Raw genomic sequence first — 23,921 nt, 5'->3', positions numbered from 1 at the left:
ATCCACCAGGGGGCACAATCCACCAGGTCTCTGCTCAAGAGTCACCTGCTGGAGAGTGAGCCCAGAAATAATTATGGATTTGATATGGGAGTAAATAACTTTGACACTTTACAAAATATCTCTTGGTATTAAAGATATGCCAGAGAAGTTGGTTTAACCCCAGCGTAAAGGTATTTAAAAGGTACAGTGTGTCAGCTTGTTTTGGGAGAATAGCTTTAAATCACACATGTTGTAGACATTTACCACTTTAGCAACACCTACAAGAGCCTGGAATTCAAACCCCGGATCCTGTCATGACTAAGGGACGCAACCCTGAATATAAATTTGCTCTTGGCCAAAGCATGTTATTCTGTTATTCCATTTGGAAAATTCTCGATTCTGATTGGTCAATCAGAGGTATCAAATCACAATAAACCCCCTCTGATTGAAAGAGAAGATTTGACGGTCGTATCAATATTTTTAGAATAGTACTTCTTTTACAGTCATTGTCAGAACGCATATTCCAATAATTATATATAAAGGCTACAAAACGCAAAGTTGCAGTTACTACAATATTTAAAGGATGTAATACATTTCGTGCAGATAAACACAATAGAAATCTACAAAGAGAATGTACTTCAAGTTTTTAGGACAATAGAGAGCATGCTTTTCTACATACGACTGAGACGCCATATCTTTCAGTTCCAAATTCAGTTTACATGGTTAGATCTACAGGTAACCCAGCTCTACATTGGAAACACAGTATGTTTATCTCCCCATTAGAAGAACTTTACTGTGTAATCAGGGACCCTCATTCAATAACATTCCATGTCCAGATGTCCCCAGGTGTCCCCACTGACTGTATGTCACATGATGCTCCTACCGTGCAGATCTCGATGTGTCCAGTTCTTGCCGTGGATGAGACTGACAGCAGACAGAAGTCCATGACAGATGTACAGTGAAAAGGGACGGACTAGACTTGGCTCTTTCTCTCGTATCGTCTTCATATGACTGTCAATAACATCTCGAAGGGTTATAGCTGAAGGAACAGATCAACACTGTAAACATCGGTCATAACTGGAGTTGTGTATTGCAGTAACACTTAAAACTGCTTATGTGAAGGCTTAAGGTCATTGCTTGATCAAAAATCAAACTATGGGAGAAAACGTACTTTGCTTACCACATTCTTACTGTTTATCAAATGTCATAATGATACATGCAGAAATGGCTGAGTGATTAAAATCAGAATCCTGTGAGCACTTTTTAGAGACATTGTAGATGGGATCATTCACAAAGCTTCATTAGCCTTGTAGTTTAAGAGCAGATGTCAAAAAATGGATGGACAGACAGATGACAGACACGTCACGTTCAGTCAGATGAGCTAATAATTCAATTACAGCAAGATTAAGAACATGCAATGATGAGTATGTAACTTCAACCCTGCTACTGACACTGTACGAGGGAAAATTGAAAAGTTTGAGTCCTCCCATAGACAGTGCATAAAGAATCAAAATTGTTTACAAGCTTTCTCAAAATAATCTACTTTAGTCCAGCTTTGTTATCCATGCCCTATGGAAGTCTTCATCTTGGTTCCCTAAAAAGGCCTCAATACCAGCAATCACTTCATCATCACTGGTAAAATTAAACAATATTCAAAGAATAACTTCCTCTATAAATTCAGTGTCAGATATCTTGTATTTCGGCCATCATCAAAGTTTCATAAAAATTTCAGATTATCAACAGAAGTCCTCTCCACTGTCACATAGCCATAATCAGTTGTGATATTAATAGTATCTCCCTTCCTGAACCTCTCCACATGCACAGACTGGAAGTCTTCACATTTTGCCTGTGTCACTGTGTGTGCGACTGTCAACATCAAAACAAATTCTGAGTTGTCATAGCACATAACTTGGTATGTTTTACATTGTAATCAATTTAGATCTTCAATGTTTATAAGAGGTCTTGATGAAACTCCAGGAAATGGACTCCACAACTAGTAACATGCATTGTGCAAGGGATGCGCAGGAGACACTCTACGGGGGCACAGATGGCAAAGTTGTCTGAGACCCTGCAATTCAATGTTCAGAGTTACGTCCCTTGGGCATGCCAGAAACCAATGATCAGGGGTTTCGAATCCCTGTTCACCCCGGCTATGTTGCTAGGTTTGTCAGCACCATACCTGTGCTCGTGGATTTCACAAAAGTGGAAAATGTCCAAGACCTGCATCACATTGGGCTTTCCTCCCACATTAAGCTGACACACTGTGACATGACTGGAATACTGTTCAAAGTGGCATTGAACCCAACTCACTAATACACTCCATTATAACATTTAAGGTATTTTGCCCCTGTGCGTAAACCATACAGCCAGGATGTATACCGGAAATCTAGCGTAAAAAACAGAATGAAATTTTGGGTTGAAAATGTAAAACCTCGAGCAAGGCTTAACACAAACACATGTTGAAACATTACAGAAAGCAATATCTATGTGGCCACCAACTTTCCGATGTACCCTCGACTGATGAGCTTTAGTCCTACCTCTATCCAGCTTTTCCATGTGGAAGAAGATCTCATTATCTTGCAGGTAGAAACAGTACAGAGCTGGACATAGGGCTTCTCCGTCCATTGTCAGCTCCCCTATATCCACCCATGCCCGAACCTCTTCAGTGCGGAAGTCGGAAATCATCACCTGCGGAAGATGGATGTTTTGTAACACTTGAAAAAATGTTTCAACCAGTGTGTTATATCCGCCAGTTCGTTATGAGCGTGTTCGTTGTGAACGTAGTTTACTGTATATCAGTTCTGCTGTCTCACATCTCTTTGTGTCTTTTTCGTTTAATTTCTGTTGTGTATTTGTGAGAGAGTATTGTCAAATGTTGGAGACCTTTGCTTCCATGTATATCCACATAGACACAACATTAGACACTACTTATAGCTGGCTTTATTTCAACATTCAGAACGAAATAATACTGTTGCTCAGTTTCCTGAACTTGCTCTGTACAAAAGGAAGATGTTAACTTACTGTTTTCTGAGCATGCTTGGTGCCGGTCTTGTTGTCCTTGACAACCACTATATCTCCAGCAGTGGCTCCCTTACCAAGGATGTCATTCAGCTGTTTGGTGAACTCATGACCTTCACGGTATTTACCAGTTGAGCTGAGTTTGGTCTGAAGTACAATGAATATTGAATCACATCCATTGCTCCCAGTGAATGGTGTCATACATCATCGTCAGCAATACCACAGATATCACAGGCAGGCCAACTCTTGATGTGTGGTCACTTGGTCTCAAAATTACCAGCCTGCATTAATGTTGGCACTCTCTGGGGGTCACCGCCTCAGCAGCCAGCCATTGTGGCCACCTGATCACCATAACAACCAGTAAACTCGTAAACAGAGACAAGTAACGGGATCGGGTGGTCAGGCTCGCTGACTTGGTTGATGCATGTCATCGTATACCAATTGCGTGGATTGATGTTCAGGCTATTCATCACTCGATTGTCTGGTCCAGACTTGATTATTTACAGACCGCCACCATATAGCTGGAATATTGCTGAGTGCGTTAAGCAACAAACAACCAAATCATGCTGTAAACAATGCTCATACCTTTGTCTGACCAAAGTCCACACCTTTCGGGGCCCTGTTGGTCTTGATGAATTCTATCAGTTGTAAGCACACTGTCACCTGATTCTGGTGATCTTTTTCAGTCTTGGCTACATGTATCACATTGCTTCGTGACTTGTCCACATAGCTCAGAAGGGGAACATTTCTGTAAGGTAAAACAATCAGGACACTACTCCTGCATATTTTTTCACAAAATCAGAAACATAAGTTGATATTTCATAACTGTTTTTCTCATTAAACCATGCACTACAAACTCAATGTATATCAGCCTGACTTGTTTGATGTTTAATGCCACAGTCTGTCACATACAGAAGTCCAGATAATAGTCATAATTAATCGGGTTATTATGCCAACAGTCAAAATTAATTGGGTTATGATGACAAGTCACAGAGGTCAGGACCATGCTCTCTCTTAGTCGCCTCTTATGACACGTAATTGAATGAGTCAGTTGGGTTTAAGGCCGCTTTAAAAGTTTTCCAGTGACATCACTGCGTGTCAGCTTAATGTAGGAAAACAACCTGAAGTGTAGCAGGTCTAAGATGTTTACCACTATTGTGAAACCCCAGAGCACGGCTATGGTGCTGACAAACCTAGAAACATTATTAGGCCAAACCAAACAGGTTTGCAGCACCTTAGACCACTGCATCCCAAACAAGTTCTTGAGGGCCAGGGACAATAATGAAAAACATGACCAGTTCACGGAGTTCACATTGATAACCCAGCATTGTAACCATGGTAGACCTGGTCATAGCCATAATTTACACAAGCATGTCAGTAGAGGAATAATCACTTCAAGTGTTACATATCTAAGAATATAGGTCCCACAACCTAACCTTGTCATTAGAGGTGAGTAAATCAATCAGATGGTCCGACTTGGTTGATTGCATGTATTCGTATCTCAACTGCATGAATCGATGCTCTCAGGATGTCAATCACTAGATTGTCTGGTTCAGACTCGACTATTTACAGACGGACATCCTATAGCCAGATAGCTAGAATATTTCTGAGTGTGTCATTAAAAAACAAGCAAAGCACTTAATGTTGACATCGTCTGAATAAAGGGAGATAACTAATGACAGATTAATACAACAAAAACTATAAACCTGAATCTGGATTATCTCCCTTTGACCATAACCTTTTTTTCAAAACCAACACAATCACGATAGAAAAGATTCAAGGAATTATATTTTCGCGCCACAAGTCATATTTTCATGAACATTGATGACCATTTAATCATTATAACCTACCTTGTGTCTTTGTAGACCACTTGCACCTGTCCAATTTCATCTTTAACAAGACGGGCTGAAACAGAGGTGTTGACAGTGGGTTGATATCAGGGTCACCATACAACTTGTGCACACTAATTACAAGACTTGTTCATGTATACAGCCATTATTTAAATGATTAATGTCACCCTGTGCATTCTGAGCGAGCCAGTTTGGTTTAACGCAACAATGAACAGTATTCAGATGCATATCAGAGTGTGTCAGCTTGATGTGGGAGTAAAGCCTGAAGTGTTGCAGGTCTTCGACGTTTACCACATTCAACAACTCTGCAGTGGGGAAATAATGATTTCTTGCATTTTTATCAAAACCATTTGGCTGGAAAAAAATCACCAGTACTCAATAATAGTCAAACGTTACCCATAAAGTATTAAGTGTTACTAATTAAGGTCAAAATACAACCCTCAAAGAAAAGACGCCATATGAAAAAAAGAACAATGTTTACAAAAACATATATAAATGTAAAATACTTGGTAAATTGCTTGATCAACTTGTGGAAACAAACCGACAACACTTGAGGCGGAACTTGGCAAGCAACACTGTCTAAATCTAGCGCCCAATTTCATGATTTTCAGTATATAAAAGTCTGAATCAAGATGGTAAAAAAATTATTTAAAAAGCTGACATCTGATGTCCAGGCATCCTTTATTAAGACTTGACGGTCATATGCTCAGGGTTCACCTGATGTAACCTTCTATGGAGGTGTCCATAGGTCTTCAGGTCTCAGGTTGTTACACAGGGAGGTTGGTTGGTTGGTTCGTTGTTTAACGCCGCACTCAGCAATATTCCAGCTATATGACGGCGGTCTGTAAATAATCGAGTCTGGACCAGACAATCCAGTGATTAATATCATGAGCATCGATCCACGCAATTGGGATCGATGACATGCATCAACCAAGTCAGCGAGCCTGACTACCCGATCCCGTTAGTCGCCTCTTATGACAAGCGTGAATCTTCATGGGTAAACACAGGGAGGTGCCATATGGGAGTAGAACATTTGTGTTAATGTGACTGGGCTTTCCTCCCACATCAAGCTGACAGGCAGTGATTTACTGCTATGCTGTTTGTTCAAAGTTGAGTTAAACCAAACTTACACACACACAGCATGCCTTGCTATGACATCATCGCACTGTAACCTTGTCCTGTGACATCAGGTTGCCTCCCTTTTCGTGTTAATGTGATTGGGCTTTCCTCCTACATCAAGCTGATAGGCAGTGATTTACTGCGATGCTGTTTGCTAAAGTTTGCTAAAAATACTTTGTCATCACTGCACAGTCGTGTGACATCAGGTTACCTCCCTTCTTTTACAGTGCAGGGGACCTATTGTACTACCTTGGGGCAACCACAGTCAACAGGCTAAGGTGAAACTAAATGCAATTTTCAATATTGTTCTGACACTGAAATAAACGCTCTGCCACTTCTGCTCAGTTACTTCTGTCATCTGCAAGCATCTTCCTGAGGCAAGGGAATTAACTGACTATATATGTCCAGTTTCCACCCTTGCCAAACTAGGCTGGAATTATGGAGTTAGATTTTGGCTAAACTAACAAGTTTATGCATGATCCAATCAAAATCGTGCAAAGAAATTGCAATCCAGTTCGTAAACAGTCATGTAGATTTCTGTCAATTGCAGGATTTGCAAAGCACCAACTTGGTGTCAACAGATATTTTCCAAATCTTCTCATGTTTTTAATCAAGGTGCTCACGTGATTTGATGCACTTCGCGATGAAAGATCCGTTTTATCACAATATAGATCTTGATTATCGATCAGATCATCTTGACTGGGCGGTGTGATACGAAGGGTGGAATCTGATCAGGAAAGGCATAGAAGGGACATAATTCTGGTGGCGGTAGGATGGAGCCCAGGAATTCCAGCCTAGTTTGGCACTTTTAAAGTCAGTTAACTCTCTTGCCTCGGGAAGATGAGCTGCAACATGTAAACACGAGGCATAGAAAACATCTACAAATGTCTTCACAAGCTGGAAGGTGTCCCACCTGCAACTGTTTTGAGATGGTCTGTGATCACACTCACCTTCTCCAGACGCTAGTACTTCGAACATCGAGTTCAGGTTGAGTTGAGTCTGAGGGGACAGCTTATCTATGGGGGATGGTCCTGTCGTGGCGTCAGCCTCATCTGAAGCAACAGCACGGAGACATGCAACATCCAAATGTGACAATCTGGGTGGGTGCGCGTGCATGTATAACTGTGTGGTCTAAGGCATCAGAAAATCCCTGTGCAGAGTTGTTTCCCTTTGTTGTGCAGGATCCCATGACCATGTGTTCAAATCCCATATTAACTACGGTTATGGCACTTGGTTTGTCAGAATAACACTGAGTTAATGGTAGAAATCTAACACCTGCATCAAGTTAAGCTCTAGATCTCCATTAAATTGACACAATATGTTAAAATCGAAATTCTGTTCAGAGCAGCATTAAACACATCTCACTCTTCATTTATTTTCAAACCATGCCAAAGTAGATAACTTCTGTCATAGTCGCTGCATCAGCTGAAACACACTACCTGACACACTACCCGACACACTACTGACTAGATTCGGCATTTCTAGGTTCAATCAGTCAAGTGTTACCACACTTTATTCCTATCCTGCATGTGATTTCAAAACTTTACACACTAATTTTAAACGAGACAAATGGTGCATCATGAGTCACGTATCTATGACAACATATGTGATGCGTTCATGAGCGTTGGTTCGCACCACATACTGGTATGTTCATTTGTGCATCGAGCTAAATCTAATATCTGTTAAATATGAGTAATTCTTCATTTATTAACCAACATGTATGGTATTCGTGTTTCTTTTAGTGGTATACATTCATTCAAGTTGTACAAAGTTGACATATTGTGCAAATCGCAGTAGCTAGCTTCCCACTCATCAAACACTATGGGTGACTTCTGGGGCCACTATAGCTAAAACACTACTGTGATACTAACCACAGCTAACTGTAATACAGTTTTGTTTGTGTGTTGTTTAACGCCACCCTCAGCAATATTTTAGCTTTATGACAGCGGTCTGCAAATAATCGAGGCTGGACCAGACAATCCAGTGATCAATGCCATGAGCATCGAACCACCCAATTGGTATACGATGACATGCATCAACCAAATCAGCGAGTCTGACCACACGATCCTGTTAGTCACCTCTTTCCACAAGCATAGTCGCCTTTTACGGCAAAAATGGGTTGTTGAAGACCTATTCGATCCCAGATCTTCACGGAGCTGGAATACAGGTATTGGTGCAGTTGTAAAACAATAGTAAGAAGACAGTCTTCCCCCAATGCAGACTTCCTGACCAAAAATTTATATATTAATAAAATAATAACAAAGCCTCACATTTCCTGGAGTGCCATGGAACATTGTCAAGCTCCTTCCCAGCGCGTGACAACTTTGTTACACACTCGGTAACATCGCTGCCACCAGTGTGGGCATGGCCATTACACGAATCTTGAAATTTGCCCTCTAACCCCAAATGTAGTAACGTTTATACTTTTGTTTATGTCTTTGGGAATGCCATCACAGTTAAAATGTTTACGACTGACCATATTTCCCAGATCAATTTACCCTTTTGTTTGTTGAATCAGATTTGTTCTAGATTGCACACAAACAAAAAATCAACAAACATCTCCCTTACATTCTTACTATACTATACCAGCTACATAAAAGTTGTAATGAAACAGAAATTCAAACTGACAAACAAAGAAAATAATTTAGCAGGGGTAAGAGTATTCTGTGTCATGGCAGTCACCCCTGTTTGTAAACATAACGGTCAGTCGGTTGCAAGTTCAACTCTAAGCATGGTTGTAGCCACCTATCACAGTGGGGAGATTTGACTGGTGGTAGCAATAATATGCAGAGCTGCGTGAATGGAATGTCGCTGTGAAGAGCTTGGGAACATAGTGAGTAAAGGGAGGTAACTCTGATAATAGTTTGATATTACCAAAGCTCCATATAATCTGCATATTTCCATTAAACATGGAGAATAAATCACTATTATCCACTTAATCTTGTGTCACAAATATGCAGGAAAAATGTAAAACACTAATTGTATGACAATACTGTGCATAATTAGCCTTCTCAGCTTATGAGCTGTAGGATCTCTACAGATATTTATTTACTGATTAAATGGACGCATCACATACACTTGAACTCTACAGCAGTGAATAAAGCACAAAATGTCAAAAGCATTAAGCAGAATTATTTATTATTATGATCATTGGTTTAAAAATACTAAATAATCTGGACCCATGGACGTAAACTAATTCTGAATACCCAATGAAAATTATCACTACCTGTTGCGCAGTGGAACTAAATATTTTTGAGCATGGTTTAACTTAAATGAAAACTAATCTAAATTACTTACCTTTTATAAATGAAGAAGGAACTAAGCGTAATAACCTATTAATAAACTATGGAAGATCTATAAGGAACTAAACGTGATTACCTGTTAACGAATGAAAACTTCAAATGAAAGAAACTGAATATCTAAGACTATTGCTAATTCTAACTGTCTGCTTATGTGTTGGTTACCTCTGCGGGAGTCTAACACTGTCTAAAACTAACTAACACTCTCTAACCAACTCTTTAACCAACTAAATCACTACCGCCTTATATTTGTTCACAACTCTCACATTTCACGTGCAGTCCCAGCCATAAGTTGGTGTGTTCATGCGATGCGATCTTTATGCATCGGGTGCGTTTTGGAGAACAGATTCTTTATTTAAAACTAACATGTCTTCAGAACATTTATGACTGCACGTGAAGCATGATATATAGGCTCCGGGTGCAATTTGGAGCTCACTTCTAATGAACAAACATGGCTTTAGAACACTACCCAATGTGAATGATAACATGTGAATAAATACTCAATGGCTGAACTGTCATCTAGTGCCCTGTATTACAATGAGAGTGAGTGAGTTGGACCTTTACACCAGCATGATCAGGGCACTGGACACAAAGAACCACCTTCACACACCGCTGGGTTTCAAACTGGTTTAACCTATTTATCCCTTAATGATGTATCCAAATTTCATCCTTGTATCCATAGTGGGTTCCTCAAAGACTTTTCCCCCTTGAAATTGGCCAGACGGACGGAGCCCAAACCTATACTGAAAACGCATGATCAACTTTTCAAGCATCTGGCAAGAAGTGTTTTGTGCTACTCAAAACACATCAATGAAATTTGAACCCGGTTATATGCCTCAATACAAAGACCAACCTAACTTGATTTTGTTGCCATTTTGCCAAATCTTACAACAATAATTTTACTATGATTTGAAAGTGTTTCAGTATATATTCCCTGTCCCACTTCGTGGTGGGGGACAATCTACTACCACGCACTAGCTAGTGTTTTATTCACTAGGCTACCCCATACCCTCAGTCCGTGATCCTTGACTACATACACATGACACAGTGCAATGTCACTCAGTGAGATCAATACACACAACCTAACCACAGAGGTGTGCAGTTGTGTCTCTACTGCTTCCCTGCATATAGATCTGTACACCTTGTTTTTAATACACTGTTTTTTATCTAGAAGTGGTTTAGCATCGTTTGATCTCAATTTACCTTCTGGTTGCGCAATCAATGGAATATCTTTAGGTCTGCTTCCGTTGTCCTTTGCCTTGTTGTTGGGGGGGCTGCTATCTGTCACCACCGAGCACTGAAACATCCGCTGTTAGTCATTAGATAAGTGACTTAGTTCGGGGAGAGCGGTTGAGCCACTGGTGTAACACAACTTTAGCCCTTCTGGTTAACTGGCTTAAAGACACAACTCTCTCACCATATAGAGGTTAAGTATTCAAAGCTGCTGGTCAAGGGTGTGTTTGGTATGATTACCATGGCTCATGAAGAGGAGAGATCTTAAAATATAAGAAAAGTCCATTGACTTGCTTATGTTCATGTTTTGAAAACAACACTTTAGACGTAGGTAACACCAGTGAGTGAGTGAGTGAGTGAGTGAGTAAGTGAGTGAGTGAGTGAGTGAGTGAGTGAGTGAGTGAGTGAGTGAGTGAGTGAGTGAGCGAGCGACCGAGTATGGTTTTATGCCGCTTTAGCAATATTCCAGCAATATCACGGCAGGGAACACCAGAAATGGGCTTCACACATTGTACCCATGTCGGAAATCGAACCTAGCGTGATGAGCGAACAATTTAGATTTGGACTTGTTCCAGCCCTATTAGGTACATCAAGGTGCCTGTACAAGCTCTGGGCCTGGACCAGATAGGCCAGAGATGAGTGATGCATGTAATGATCTACTGCCAGGGATGATGACACGCAGTCAGGATATACTGTATTTCCTTGAGACCTGTGTCCTTCTCATCCCTCTTGTCCAACTCATATCTCTCTTGTCCTATTCACATCTCCTGTCCTATTCACACACATCCTGTCCTTTTCACACCTGTCCTGTCCTATTCACACACATCCTGTCCTATTCACACACATCCTGTCCTATTCACATCTCCCCTGTCCTATTCACATCTCCCCTGTCCTATTCACACAACTCCTATCCTATTCACACATATCCAGTCATGTTCACATCTAATCCAGGTCATGTTCACATCATATCCTGTCATGTTCACATCACATCCAGTCATGTTCACATCAAATCCAGTCATGTTCACATCATATCCAGTCATGTTCACATCACATCCAGTCATGTTCACGTCACATCCTGTCATGTTCACATCACATCCAGTCATGTTCACATCACATCCAGTCAGGTTCACATCACATCCAGTCAGGTTCACATCAAATCCAGTCATGTTCACATCACATCCAGTCATGTTCACATCACATCCAGTCATGTTCACGTCACATCCTGTCATGTTCACATCATATCCAGTCATGTTCACATCACATCCAGTCATGTTCACGCCATATCCAGTCATGTTCACATCATATCCTGTCATGTTCACATCACATCCAGTCATGTTCACATCATATCCAGTCATGTTCACATCATATCCAGTCATGTTCACATCTTATCCAGTCATGTTCACCTTATATCCAGTAGAGTCTGGGTTGGAGATAATGATAACCAGGATGTCTTTGACATTGTGAAATCATTTAGAAAACACACAACCATTCAAATAAGTGTTCATTACCTTGTAAACTATAACAATTCCAAACAGAAAAAGCCAGGTCATGTAAGGATGATAAGGCTTTACTATATCAGTAACTACAGAAATTCCCATGTGAAGTACACAGTGACTACAGCGGTGGTACAACTGCTCTCACCAGGACACTGACCGTGAGTACAACTGATAGTTTACATCACAAGGTCAACATTTGATTTGATTCATTTCTTGTTAAACGCCTCACTCAGTTATATTCCAGCTATATGACAGTGGTCTGTAAACAATTGAATCTGGACCAGACAATCCAGTGATTGACATCATGAGCATCGATCCACGCAATGGGTTGGTTGGTTGGTTGGTTTTTAACACCGCACTCAGCAATATTCCAGCTTTATGACGGCGGTCTATAAATAATCGAGTCTGGACCAGACAATCCAGTGATTAATATCATGAGCATTGATCCACGCAATTGGGATCAATGACATGCATCAACCAAGTCAGCGAGCCTGACCACCCGATCCCGTTAGTAGCCTTTTACGACAAGCATATTCACCTTTTACGGCAAGCATGGGTTGAAGACCTATTCTACCCCGGAATCTTCACGTCACACGAAAAGAAAGAATAATGTGAACGAAAGAACGTCAGTGCGCATGAAAGGACATCAAACTGCTAAAGCACGTTGACAATAAAGAACGCCAGTGGGCGCTACAATTTGTAAAACATTCGGTGTTTAATCGACTTGTTCCGCTGTGTATATGAATTGTGAAGATCCCGGTTAGAATCTTGGTCTGTAAAACAATTCGAGTCTGGACCAGACAATCCAGTGATTGATATCATGAGTATCGATCCACGCAATTGGGATCGATGACATGCATCAAGCAAGCCAGCGAGCCTGACAACCCGATCCCGTTAGTCGCCTCTTACGACAATCCACGCAATTGGGGTACAATGACATGAATGAACCAAGTCAGTGAGCCTGACCACCCAATCCTGTTAGTCGCCTCTTACAACAAGTATAGTCTTTCAAGGCAAGCATGGGTTGCTGAAGACCCAGATCTTCACGGGTCTATAAGGCCAACAGCAGCAAGTTTAAATATATTGTTTACTTTGTGGTTTCGATCTGAGACTTCAGTCAATAAATGATCATTATTGATTCTAACTCTCCCACAACAATATGTTTAGTCTGTTTACATGCCCTAAAATGAGCATCTACACATTTTTTTACATTTGAAACAATTCAATCTCAAATCCGCAAATGATTTCGTACAATATCCATAGAAACTTCCATAATATGGCTGGCAAATGTCGCATTTCTGACCAATCCTGCATTGCAAAACAAACTTGCAGATAATAAAATGTTTTCACACTCTGATCACATGACTCTGTTGGTGCTCATAGTCATAGTTAGGATAGGTCATTATACAGCTGCTCCCTGAAATCTACTGAAAATCTACTGAAAAGTATGGCACTTACTTAAATTAGGAATTTAACATGCCCTTTCCAACATATGCGTACTTCGCACACCGGCCCGTCAGGCTATTTGGTGTTTGGTCGAAAAGGGTATGTCCAAAAAGGCGAGGCAACCTTGGTGGGGCTTTTTAGGGTTGCTTACTTAATTTGGAGAACAAATTTAGCATTTTGAAATATGCCATGCAAAAGGTGGAGGGGGGAACTAAAAGGAGTTTGTGTGTTTTTATAGGTTTAGAATTTTAGGGTTTATTTGCAGCTTGTTTGTTGTACTTTTATTTTCAACTGCAGCCAAGTAGGCCTGTTTTGATTAGATTTTCATTAGTTAAGAAACTATTTTCCCAAAGGTTATCCATTCCAAACACGAACAACAACCTTCAAAACTGTTCAAAGCAAAGAGCAGACCAGTCTGATAGGGAAGTCCAATCAGCCTTGTCATGTGACATTATCTTATCTAACCACATGACGATTTGTAGCAGTGACATGACTGCCATCATACAGCTGGAATACTGCAGAGTGCGGTGTTAAACAACAAACAACAACATCTGCGCAATGGTCCACCAAGCACTAAGATGATTACAACTCCCCATTCATTGGCAACACTGCCCTTACTATATATTATTACAATTATAAGCACTGCCACTTACAAATATATTGGGACTTGACTCTACCCCATTCTCACTCACTCGAAGCAATACACGAGTGAAGAGTCTATACATGGCAACGAATATGCAAAGATTACTTGCAACTTATGGGTGAAAAGGTTCGATTGAAAGATAAGCATGATAAGAAAGGTCAAAATGTCAGCAAAATATCACATGACATAATTTTGTAAGTAAGGTGAGTTGAAAAGGGGTTTAAGGTCGCATTGACGATTATTGCACCTGTAAGGTGATATGCATACACGTGTGTGTGTGTGTGTGTCTCTCTGCTTGTACTAGTCAAAATTATTGTTGGTTTTAAAGTGCTAGCCCACTGAGATACCATACCACAATTTAGAACATGGATACCTTACTCAGACAGAGAATAACATTCCCAATTCATGTTATTATACATGTGGTAGTTACAACCACCATGTCTCTCTGATAACACAACCACTATTTATAAAGAAGAGGCTGTAATGCCTTGTTATCATTACTGCATTGAATGCATGCACAGTTTAAATATCTCAATCTGAATTAAGAAAATAATAACTGTTTGTCGAACAACCCTGATCTGTTCCCAGTTTGCCAGCCCTGGAATTCTAGATGCGTGACAAAATGCCTGACAAGTGATTGTCAGTTTAGCAGACCTGTATATGTTAAGTGTCAAACGCCAAGGATGTTTTTGTTCTATATTAGATCTATGGAGAACGTAAATACGTGACATAGGCCCTATGTTATTGATGTGGCGTGTCATATAAAAAGTTTCTTTGCACAATTGACAATTAGCCGAACATGAACCTAAATTTCTGTCATGTCTCTTCATCGACTGACACATGAAATTATCTGTCTCGACACTCACTGGAACACACAGGAACTCATTATTGGTCAGTAAATAAAAATATATACCCCCTATATGTAAGTAGAGAAAAGGAGTGTCACTCGCCATCTTGCATGTTTGTTTACGTTATACACGGCGATTTTTTTTATTATAAGCTTATTGACAAGCGCATTTCTGGCCGTAGATTGATTGATAATACATTTCTACACATGTACAAGTCATCTACATTCGAACAATGTCCCTTACTTACCGAAATATCGACAGTTTATTTCGCGACCTGGGAAAATGTTACCAACCCCGAGCGGAAGAAGTAAATTTCAGACGCGGGCAGAATCGAGCGAGCCACCTGATTGGCTGAATATACGCAGCCCTGTAATTAAAGAAATTGGTGCGAAATTTGAAGACAGTTATCTGGAGCGACAGCAGAATCTAAAAAATGACATCAGATAATTTCTTCAAATGGTAAATATTTATTATGAATATGTTTTTCATTTTATAATATACTTGTCATCTAAAGCTAATCTATAATTAGCTGGTGAATTTTAAACTATACATCACTATATTAATATAATAGGCACATTTTCATGTACATTGCCTGTGCCTGATGACATAATGAATACTGGTCATGCAGATTGAAAATGAATAAAGTGAACATTTCAAGTTAATATTTATCATGAATGCAAAGTAATAAATCTATTTGAGAATAATAAGTAAATTACAACATTACATGATAATATGAATATCACAAACACACCCAAATCTCATGATGTGCCATTATAATATATGAAATTCTGAATTTTTACCAATGGCAGCTATATTGCGATGTTACAATAATTCAATTTTCAGTTATGTAAAGTTCTTGAAACATTCTTATACATGAAAAGTATGTTGAAGATAACAAAAGTACTATACCAGTTGAAGAGATTTTCCAGAAATTTTGTGACAACTTTTGTCACAGATCAAAAGTGTTTGTCGGAAAATATATAAAAAATGCTTTTCCAAATATCACCACAACCAGGCACCGAAAACCTGGTGATTGGACAAAAAACATCACGGTTTACCGTGGCATCAATGTGAGATCTGAACAGACACAAAACATTGAATTTGCTGCAATATCTGATAACATTCCAAAAGACTATTTCGTACTGCATACTCTATAACTGTTTGAAGGCAGACAGGATTATCCTGTTATGGGAACATGATATATTTAAAGTGAGATTTTCTACTGATGGGCATTTACATCTTTCCGTCAGTGGTACAGTAATAAATGACACTTTTGGTATTCAGTCTATACAATACGACTCAAAAAACCGTAAGTCATTCTTTTCGACACTGAATATGACAAGATACTGTCAGGGCATATCTCCTAACAGAATATCAGATGAGAAAGAAAATATTGTTCTTCAGCAAAATTTTGAGAAGGAACCCATTGCATACTCTGCTAACTGTTTGAAAGTATTATCTTTGAATTGTTTAAAGTCAACAGTAACATGTCAGAACTGTAGATTCCATTTCTCCTCAGTCTCTCCGTAATTTCCTTGATAAGAACCATTTTTCCTGTGCCAGCCTCGCCACATTAGAGTGTTGTGTCCATCTTTGATCAAATTCCATGTTCCATGCAAACACTTGTTCTTCAGTCAAAGCTGGTTGCACATGTGTTGTTACTTACTTACTTACTTTGGAGATTTAACGTGCGCTTTCCGATTGATGCGTATTTCGCACACAGGCCCGGCCAGGCCATTTAATGTGTTTCCAAAAGGGGCGAAAGGGGTCTGTGCAACCCAAGAGGGGGCTTTAGGGGTTGCTTATATAGAATTTGGTAATTTTGAGATTTGGAATAGATGCCGATGGGGTAGGGGAGGAGAAGTAAGGGAGCTGGGAATGGTGGATGTTTGTGTGTTTATGTAATTTTGATTTGGTGGATTATAGTGTTTTTAGATGCGTTTTATTAGTTCCGTTTTTATTAAGAATACGCCTAAGGCCTTGAAGTTTTCTAGTTTATTTTGTGGGTTTAGTATTGCTTCAAGAGTGAGAGCCTTGTTTAGATTGAGGGTGGTTTGTAATGCGGTTCGATGTGTTAGGTAGTGTGTGCAGTAGATGAGTGCGTGTTCTGGGGTTTCTAGTTGTTTGCAGTGTGGGCAGTTACCTGTAGTATGATTTTTTATTTTTTTTAGGTGGTTATTTAGGTTGGTGTGTCCTGTTTGGAGTTTAGTGATTACTCTGTCGATTTGTTTTGATGGATGGAGAATTTTTGGTTTGGTTAGTGGTTTGCTGAGTCTTTGGAGCTTTTAAGTATTAGATTTATTAATTTAGGTCGGTTTTAGGTATTTTTGTTTTGGAGGGCTTGCAGTCCACTTAGGGAGTCGGTAAGTATTAGGATTTTATTGTGGTTTTTGGATTCTTGACTATGGAGGGCTGAGGCCATGCCCATTAGTTCTGCCGTGAACATTGATTGGTTGTTTGGGAGTCGGAAGGATTGTGTGGATTTAGTTGGTTGTGTGGTATGGACTCCAAAACCTTTGTGTTTGGAGGTCGGATCTGAAGATCCGTCCGTGTAAATGTGACACCAATTTGGCCAATTTTCGTGTATGTATGCTAGTGTGGTGGTTTTAGCTATGCTTGGGTTTGTTTGTTTATTTATTTGGCTAGCTAGTGTTGTGTCTATTTTGGGTATTTTAAGTTTAGGGGTGAAGATATTTGATTGTTTGCAGTTTTGTTTAAGATTTTTAATTTGGTGTTCATTTAGGTAGTTTGTTATTCTTTGGGATATTGGGGTAAGTAAGGGGTGTTTACGAGCTAGAGCTTGGTTTTTGGGGCTGATATTTTGGTTTATTAAGTTTTGGATTAGAGGGTTTGATTGGGATGCGGTCCAGAAATTTAAGCTTAGCTGTTCCCTGCGTAGACTTAGTGGCATTTCTCTTGTTAAGGCCTGAAGTGACGTGTAGGAGGTGCCATGTTGGGTGTGTGTAATTAGTTTGAGAGCCTGATATTGTATTGAGTCAAGTTTTTTAGATAGAGAGTTGTTTAGGGTGTTGTATATGGCGCAGCCGTAGTCTAGTTTTGATCTAATTAGTGATATGTAGAGTGAGAGGAGGGTATCTTTGGAGGCTCCCCAGTTTGAGCCAGTTAGGCATCTTAGGGTGTTTAGGTCTTTACTGCATTTAGTTGTTAGGTTTTGGATGTGAGCATCCCAGGTGAGATGTTCATCGAAAATAAGTCCTAAGAATTTGGTTTGTTTTTTAAATTTGATTGTTTGGTTGTTTGGTTGTTTAGCCTGAGGATTGGGGAGGCAGGTTTCATGTTTTTATATTTGAATACTATTCCTGTTGTTTTTTCTGAGTTAAGGGAGAAGCCCCATTTGTCAGCCCATAGTTGTATTTTATTAAGAGATTTTTGGAGTAAATTTTGGGCCATTTTAATGCTTTTAGTGCGGATCCAGAGGGCTCCATCATCAGCGAATTTGGATGTGTTTATTGTAGGGGATAGGCCCTCGAAGAGATCGTTTATCATTATATTAAAGAGTGCGGGGCTGAGGATACTGCCCTGGGGAGTGCCATTTTCTAGGGGACACTGGTCCGATAGAGTATGGTCTATCCCCACTGTTATTTTACGTTCGTTTAGAAAGTCCTGAATGTAGTTTATTATTTGTCCTTTTAGTCCTATTTTTTAAAGTTTTTGTATTAGCCCGTTGTGCCAGACCATGTCAAATGCTTTGGAGAAATCCAGAAAGATGCCTGTTGTGTATTGTTTGTTGAGTTGTCCTGTCTTGATGTCCTGTTCTAGTCAGGCAAGATTATCTAAGATTGAGCGGCCAGGAGTGAAACCACTTTGATCTGTGTTTATGATGTTATTTTGAGTTAAGTAGTGTTGTAGTCTATTTTTGGCCATAGATTCCATTACTTTACATAGGTTTGAGGTTAGGGATATTGGTCTATAAGAATTTGCCTGGTTAGTTGGTTTATCGGGTTTAGGGATAGGGATGACTAGTGTCTGTTTCCAGGGAGTTGGTACCTGTCCGTTTTGATAGATTAGGTTATATAGTTTAATTAGTGCCTGGAGTAGGTTGGGGGGGAGTTTTTTTATTATTTGGTAGGATGTTAGGTCTAGTCCTGGGGCAGTTCCCTTTTTCCTATTTTGGAGTACGTACTGGAGTTCTTCCATTGAGTAAGGTTGGTTTATTTCGAGGTTATCATTTTTGGTTCTTTAGTAGGTTTGGCTTCTGCTTTAAGTTTTTGCTGGAATTTTTCGCTGAAGTTATTGTTGCTGCTTATGGCCGAGAAGTGGTTTACTAGGTTATTTGCCTTTTCTTAAGGGTTGGTTGAATTGTTTATGATGGGTGTTTTTTTTGTGACGTTTTAAGCCTCTAATGGCGTGGATTTTCCGCCAGACTGTTCTGGCATCTGTGCGATTATTTACTCCTTCACAAAATAATTTCCAATCTTTAGTTTTAGCTATTTTGTGAGCTACCGTTATATGGTAATGGTCGCGTTTGGCTCTATTGAAGGCTGTTTTACGTTTGCGTCTAGTTTGTTCTATTTCCTCGTTCCACCATGGTACCGAGGGTTTGCCTACGTTATTTGTTTTATAAGGTATTGATGCTTTGGCTGCGTTGATTATGTAGTATGTTAGGTTTTTTCAGTAGATTTCTGGGTCCTTATTTTCTAGTTTGGTTAGGTTGGCTTGGTTGCAGATATCCTGAAATTTGTCCCAGTTAGCTTGGTTATAGTTGAATTTTGGTTCTAGGTTTTCTGTTTGGGTAGGAACGTTTGTATTGCCTATGGTAATGTTTATAGGGAAGTGGTCACTACCTAGTGGGGCATCGTGAACTTCCCATTAAGTACTTTGGGCCAGATCTGGGGTGCATATGGTTAGGTCGATAGCCGACATTTTATGTTTTTTCTTATCGTATCTAGTTGGTTGGTTATTGTTTAGGAGTACAAGGTTATTTGTTTCTATCCATTCAGAGATTAGTTTGCCATGATTATCTATTTTTTCATCTATGCTCCAGGTGGGGTGGTGAGCGTTAAAGCCTCCTAGGAATATAGTTGATTTATTGCTTATTTGGAGTAATTTGTTTAGGTCCTCAGCTTGAATTTTTGGTTCTGCCCAGTGGTATATGTTAATGATGTTTATTTTTTGGTTTTTGAGAGTTATTTGGATGCCGTTTGCTTCTAGGTTTGGTGTGTTTATTTTGATTTCTTCACAGTTAATGTCTTCTCTGATTAGTATTATTAATCCTCCTGTGGCTCTAGCGGTTTTAGGTTTGACTCGGTCTGTTCTGAGTTGTAGTTTGGTAGAGTAAATTTAGATTTTTTTGGGAATTTGGTTTCTTGGATGCAGGCAATGTGCGGACCCTTAACTTGTTTAAATTTTGCTTTTAGTTCGTGGCCGTGGGAATTAAGTCCGTTGGCATTCCACTGAAATATGTTTAGGCCTTCCATTATTTGGGCTTTTAGTGTTTGGAGGTTAGGTTTGATTTAGGCTAGGGGTTTTTACTTGGTTGAGGTAGGGCTAACTAATTCGAGGCCTATGCTGAAGAATTCATAGGTAAGGGTTGTCAGTTGAAGCTTATTTGCTACGGTATAGAAAGCTTAAGTGCTAGCGTTTGGGTTTATTTCCTTTAGCATGTATGCGAGAAGGATGGTTAAGTTGTTTAGTTTGTTGTTTGACATTTGCTGAGGCCTGCGTTTAAAGATTTGTTTTTTGGGGGGGTTGAGAGAGTTATTTCGTTTATGTCTTCCTCGGTTGTGCATTCGTATTCTTCTGTGTTGTTAAGTTTAGTTTCCTCACATTCCATGGGGGTGGTTTGCGTGCGTGCTTGTGTTTGTGGTAGTGGTCTGGATGTGGTTTCCTTACTGCCTGTGTTTTCGGGTTGTGATTGCTTGGGATCGGTTGTTGTTGCCATAGCAGCTGTGGTTTGGGTTGGGTTGCCGGTGCCGGGTTGGGTTATGGCAGGCGTATAGTTGCTTGTTTTGCGTGCAGGTGTGGATGTTGTGAATGTGCTAGTGGAGGTGGAGGGTTGTGGGATGGACGTGTGGTGGATGTGTGTTTTGGGTGCTGGGTGTACTCTTTGCAGGATGCCAACCCATGCCGAGTTTAAGTGTGGGGTGTTGTTTGGTTGTGGTGTAGGTAGCAGAGGTTGTTTTGTATGCTGTGGTTGTCTTTTTGTTTGGAGTTTGGCCGTGTCGATATTGATGTGTTTGTTGGCCTGTTGTGTGAGGGTGTTGTACTGTTATCATACTGCATTATGCCACTAGCGGCTGTGATGGTGTATAACATTTTAGAGTAATGTCCCTTGGCGACCTAGCCGTCGGGACCCCCTGTTTTACCGGATGTACCACCCGTGTATGTATGGCAATAAATACAAGATGGAACACAGAATGTCGTTCTCCATTATTTATTCGTCGGAGGCAGCAACAGCCTAGGGCTAGTTCAAGTGCTACAAATCATTCCCAAAGCGTGAGAATATTACATGGTGTCAGAGTCATGGATCTTTCCGGAATCCCCACCCCATCTATGGACTGGGAAGCATCTAACCTGCCTGATGCGTGGCGGCGTTTTAAACAGCACGTGCAACTGATATTCGACGGACCGTTGACGGAAAAGTCGGAAGAATCGAAGTGCTCATACCTCCTACTTTGGGTGGGAGAAAAAGGTAGAGATGTTTACAATACATGGACAGGCATTTCTGATGATGACAAAAAGTTACTTCAAACTTACTACACTCGCTACGCAGCATACGTCCAGCCAAAGTTGAATCCTGTTTTCGCAAGGTACAAATTCAATAACGAAGTTCAGGGGTCATCTCACTTTGATCAGTTTGTGACTAGATTAAAGCTGCTAGCTACAGATTGTGCATTTAATACATCTGATGAAATGGTGAGGGACCGCATAGTGTCATCATCTACTAAACTTCGTGCAAAATTGATAAATGAAGGGGAGAAACTAACACTCGAGAAAGCAATTCAAATGGGACAAAGTTTGGAATACTCTCAGGAACAGTTGAAAACAATGGCCAACCCTGAGGTACATACAGTTTCAGCCAGTGATAATTCCCATCGACACAAAAAGTATCATTACTCCCAACAGAAATCACAACCTGTAAAACCCCACAACACACCAAATAGAAGATCATCAAACAGTGATGACAAAACACATAGTCAGTGTAGAAACTGTGGTAGATCACATTCTAAGCGTGAACCGTGTCCTGCCAAAGGTAGAAAATGTGACAATTGTGGAAAGTGGAATCATTTCAAGATTGTGTGTCGCTCAGTGAAAGTCAATGAGGTTGTGACAGATGAACACTTTGATTCAGGGGACTCAGACTTTCTCATAGACTTAATTGATAGCGTGGATACATCTAGTGATGTTGACAGTGTCCACTCCAAAACTGAGAATACTAACCAGGCTTTTGTTACTGTGAAGGTAGGAATTAAGGGCATACCAGTGGAATTCAAATTAGATACAGGGTCTCAGGTAAATATCATACCAGCTGGATTATTCCCCAAAATTGGCACTACAACTGTACTCAGTAAACCGCCCAAACAGTTGATGGCGTATGGCGGTACACATCTTCAAACTCACGGTACATGTAGCTTACCTTGTCAGATTGATGATCGTGAATTCACAGCTGAGTATTACGTTGTAAAGACGGAATCAAACCCTGTACTCAGTCTCAAAACATGCCTTGAATTGGAGCTTATCCAACTTACCTGTGCGGTTGATACTTGTGGGTCGAGTGAGAAATCTGGAAAACCTCTTGAGAAGAGCACCATTCTTGCAGAATGTGCCGATGTGTTTGAGGGCATTGGGCTCTTTCCAGGTGAATGTACGATACACATCGATCCGAGTGCTATCCCTGTAGTTCACCCACCACGAAAAGTTCCAGTCGCACTTCGTGAGAGACTCAAAGACGAACTTGATCGAATGGAAAAGTCAAACATTATCACAAAGGTTGATGAACCAACTGAATGGGTCAACTCTTTAGTAATCGTTGAAAAGCCACACTCAAAGAAACTGCGCATATGCTTGGATCCATTGGACCTGAATCGTGCTATACAGCGTCCACACTACCCAATGAAAACACTTGAAGACATCCTTCCAAGCCTCTCTAAGGCTTGTTATTTCACTAAACTCGATGCTCGATCTGGATATTGGGCCATCAGACTGGCTGAGGAATCTTCATTTCTTACAACGTTCAACACCCCGAATGGACATTACAGATTTCTTAGACTACCATTTGGGATACGTTCAGCACAAGATGAATTTCAGCGAAGGATTGATGAGTGCTATGAGGGACTAGATGGCGTTGCAGCCATAGTTGATGACGTTCTGGTGTATGGAAGTACTCCCGAGGAGCATGTTCACAACCTGCGGAACATGCTTTCCCGCTCCCGTGACAAAGGTATTAAGCTTAACGAAGAGAAGCTTGAAGTTGGTGTCACAGAGATCCAATACTTTGGACACATCTTGAGTGCTGAAGGCCTCAGACCGGACCCAGCTAAGGTCTCTGCTATATGCTCAATGAATCCACCATGTGACCGCTCTGAATTGGAAACAATTCTTGGAATGGTGAATTATTTAGCCAAATTTGCTCCTAATCTGTCCGAGATCACCAGCCCTCTGCGACAGCTCCTTCCCAAAGACATTGAGTTTGTGTGGGATCATCCTCAGTCCACAGCGTTTCAGAGAATCAAGGATATCATCACACAGACACCTGGGCAAGTTCTTGCCTACTATGACCCAGACAAGGATCTAACACTCCAAGTCGCCCCTGCTCGGTTACAGCGTATGATGTTGCAGCTACAAAAGTATGACCTCACAGTTGAACACAGACCTGGGAAGGAAATAGTAGTAGCTGATACACTTTCACGCAAGTCAGTGCCTGATACCTACCCGCACCTTTCAGAAGGTATGGACGCGCATGTCCATATGATAGTATCAAATGTTCCTGTCAGTGATAAGAGGATGGAGGATATTAGACGAGCCACAGA

The 23,921-nt window shown here is 40.4% G+C and overlaps 2 protein-coding genes across 5 annotated transcripts in view; both read right to left on the bottom strand.

The window, feature by feature from the left end:
- The window catches only part of LOC139472744 (titin homolog), a 76,382-nt gene that overhangs the window by 49,210 nt on the left and 3,251 nt on the right, over nt 1-23,921 (bottom strand). For 2 of the 4 annotated variants that reach the window (XM_071255215.1, XM_071255228.1), the window contains exons 2-8: nt 10,469-10,574; nt 6,917-7,018; nt 4,848-4,902; nt 3,583-3,745; nt 3,001-3,144; nt 2,517-2,667; nt 863-1,018 (exon numbers count right to left, since the gene is read on the bottom strand). In XM_071255215.1, the coding sequence (XP_071111316.1) occupies nt 863-1,018; nt 2,517-2,667; nt 3,001-3,144; nt 3,583-3,745; nt 4,848-4,902; nt 6,917-7,018; nt 10,469-10,571 (874 nt within the window). In that variant the 5' untranslated portion in view covers nt 10,572-10,574. Of the gene's footprint in view, nt 1-862; nt 1,019-2,516; nt 2,668-3,000; nt 3,145-3,582; nt 3,746-4,847; nt 4,903-6,916; nt 7,019-10,468; nt 10,575-23,921 lie in introns of those variants that run through there. The other 2 variants (XM_071255222.1, XM_071255233.1) reach the window with 2 other exon arrangements.
- LOC139454201 (uncharacterized) lies at nt 11,395-11,874 on the bottom strand. The gene has a single exon (XM_071235776.1). The coding sequence runs from the start codon at nt 11,872-11,874 to the stop codon at nt 11,395-11,397; it is 480 nt and encodes a 159-aa protein (XP_071091877.1).

This window comes from Haliotis cracherodii, unplaced genomic scaffold, assembly GCF_022045235.1.
Source record: "Haliotis cracherodii isolate W230 unplaced genomic scaffold, xgHalCrac1.p SCAF_1, whole genome shotgun sequence".
Lineage (NCBI taxonomy): Eukaryota > Metazoa > Mollusca > Gastropoda > Lepetellida > Haliotidae > Haliotis > Haliotis cracherodii.
The sequence above is the reverse complement of the archived record's forward strand: the minus strand, read 5'-3'. Positions and strand labels throughout refer to the sequence as shown.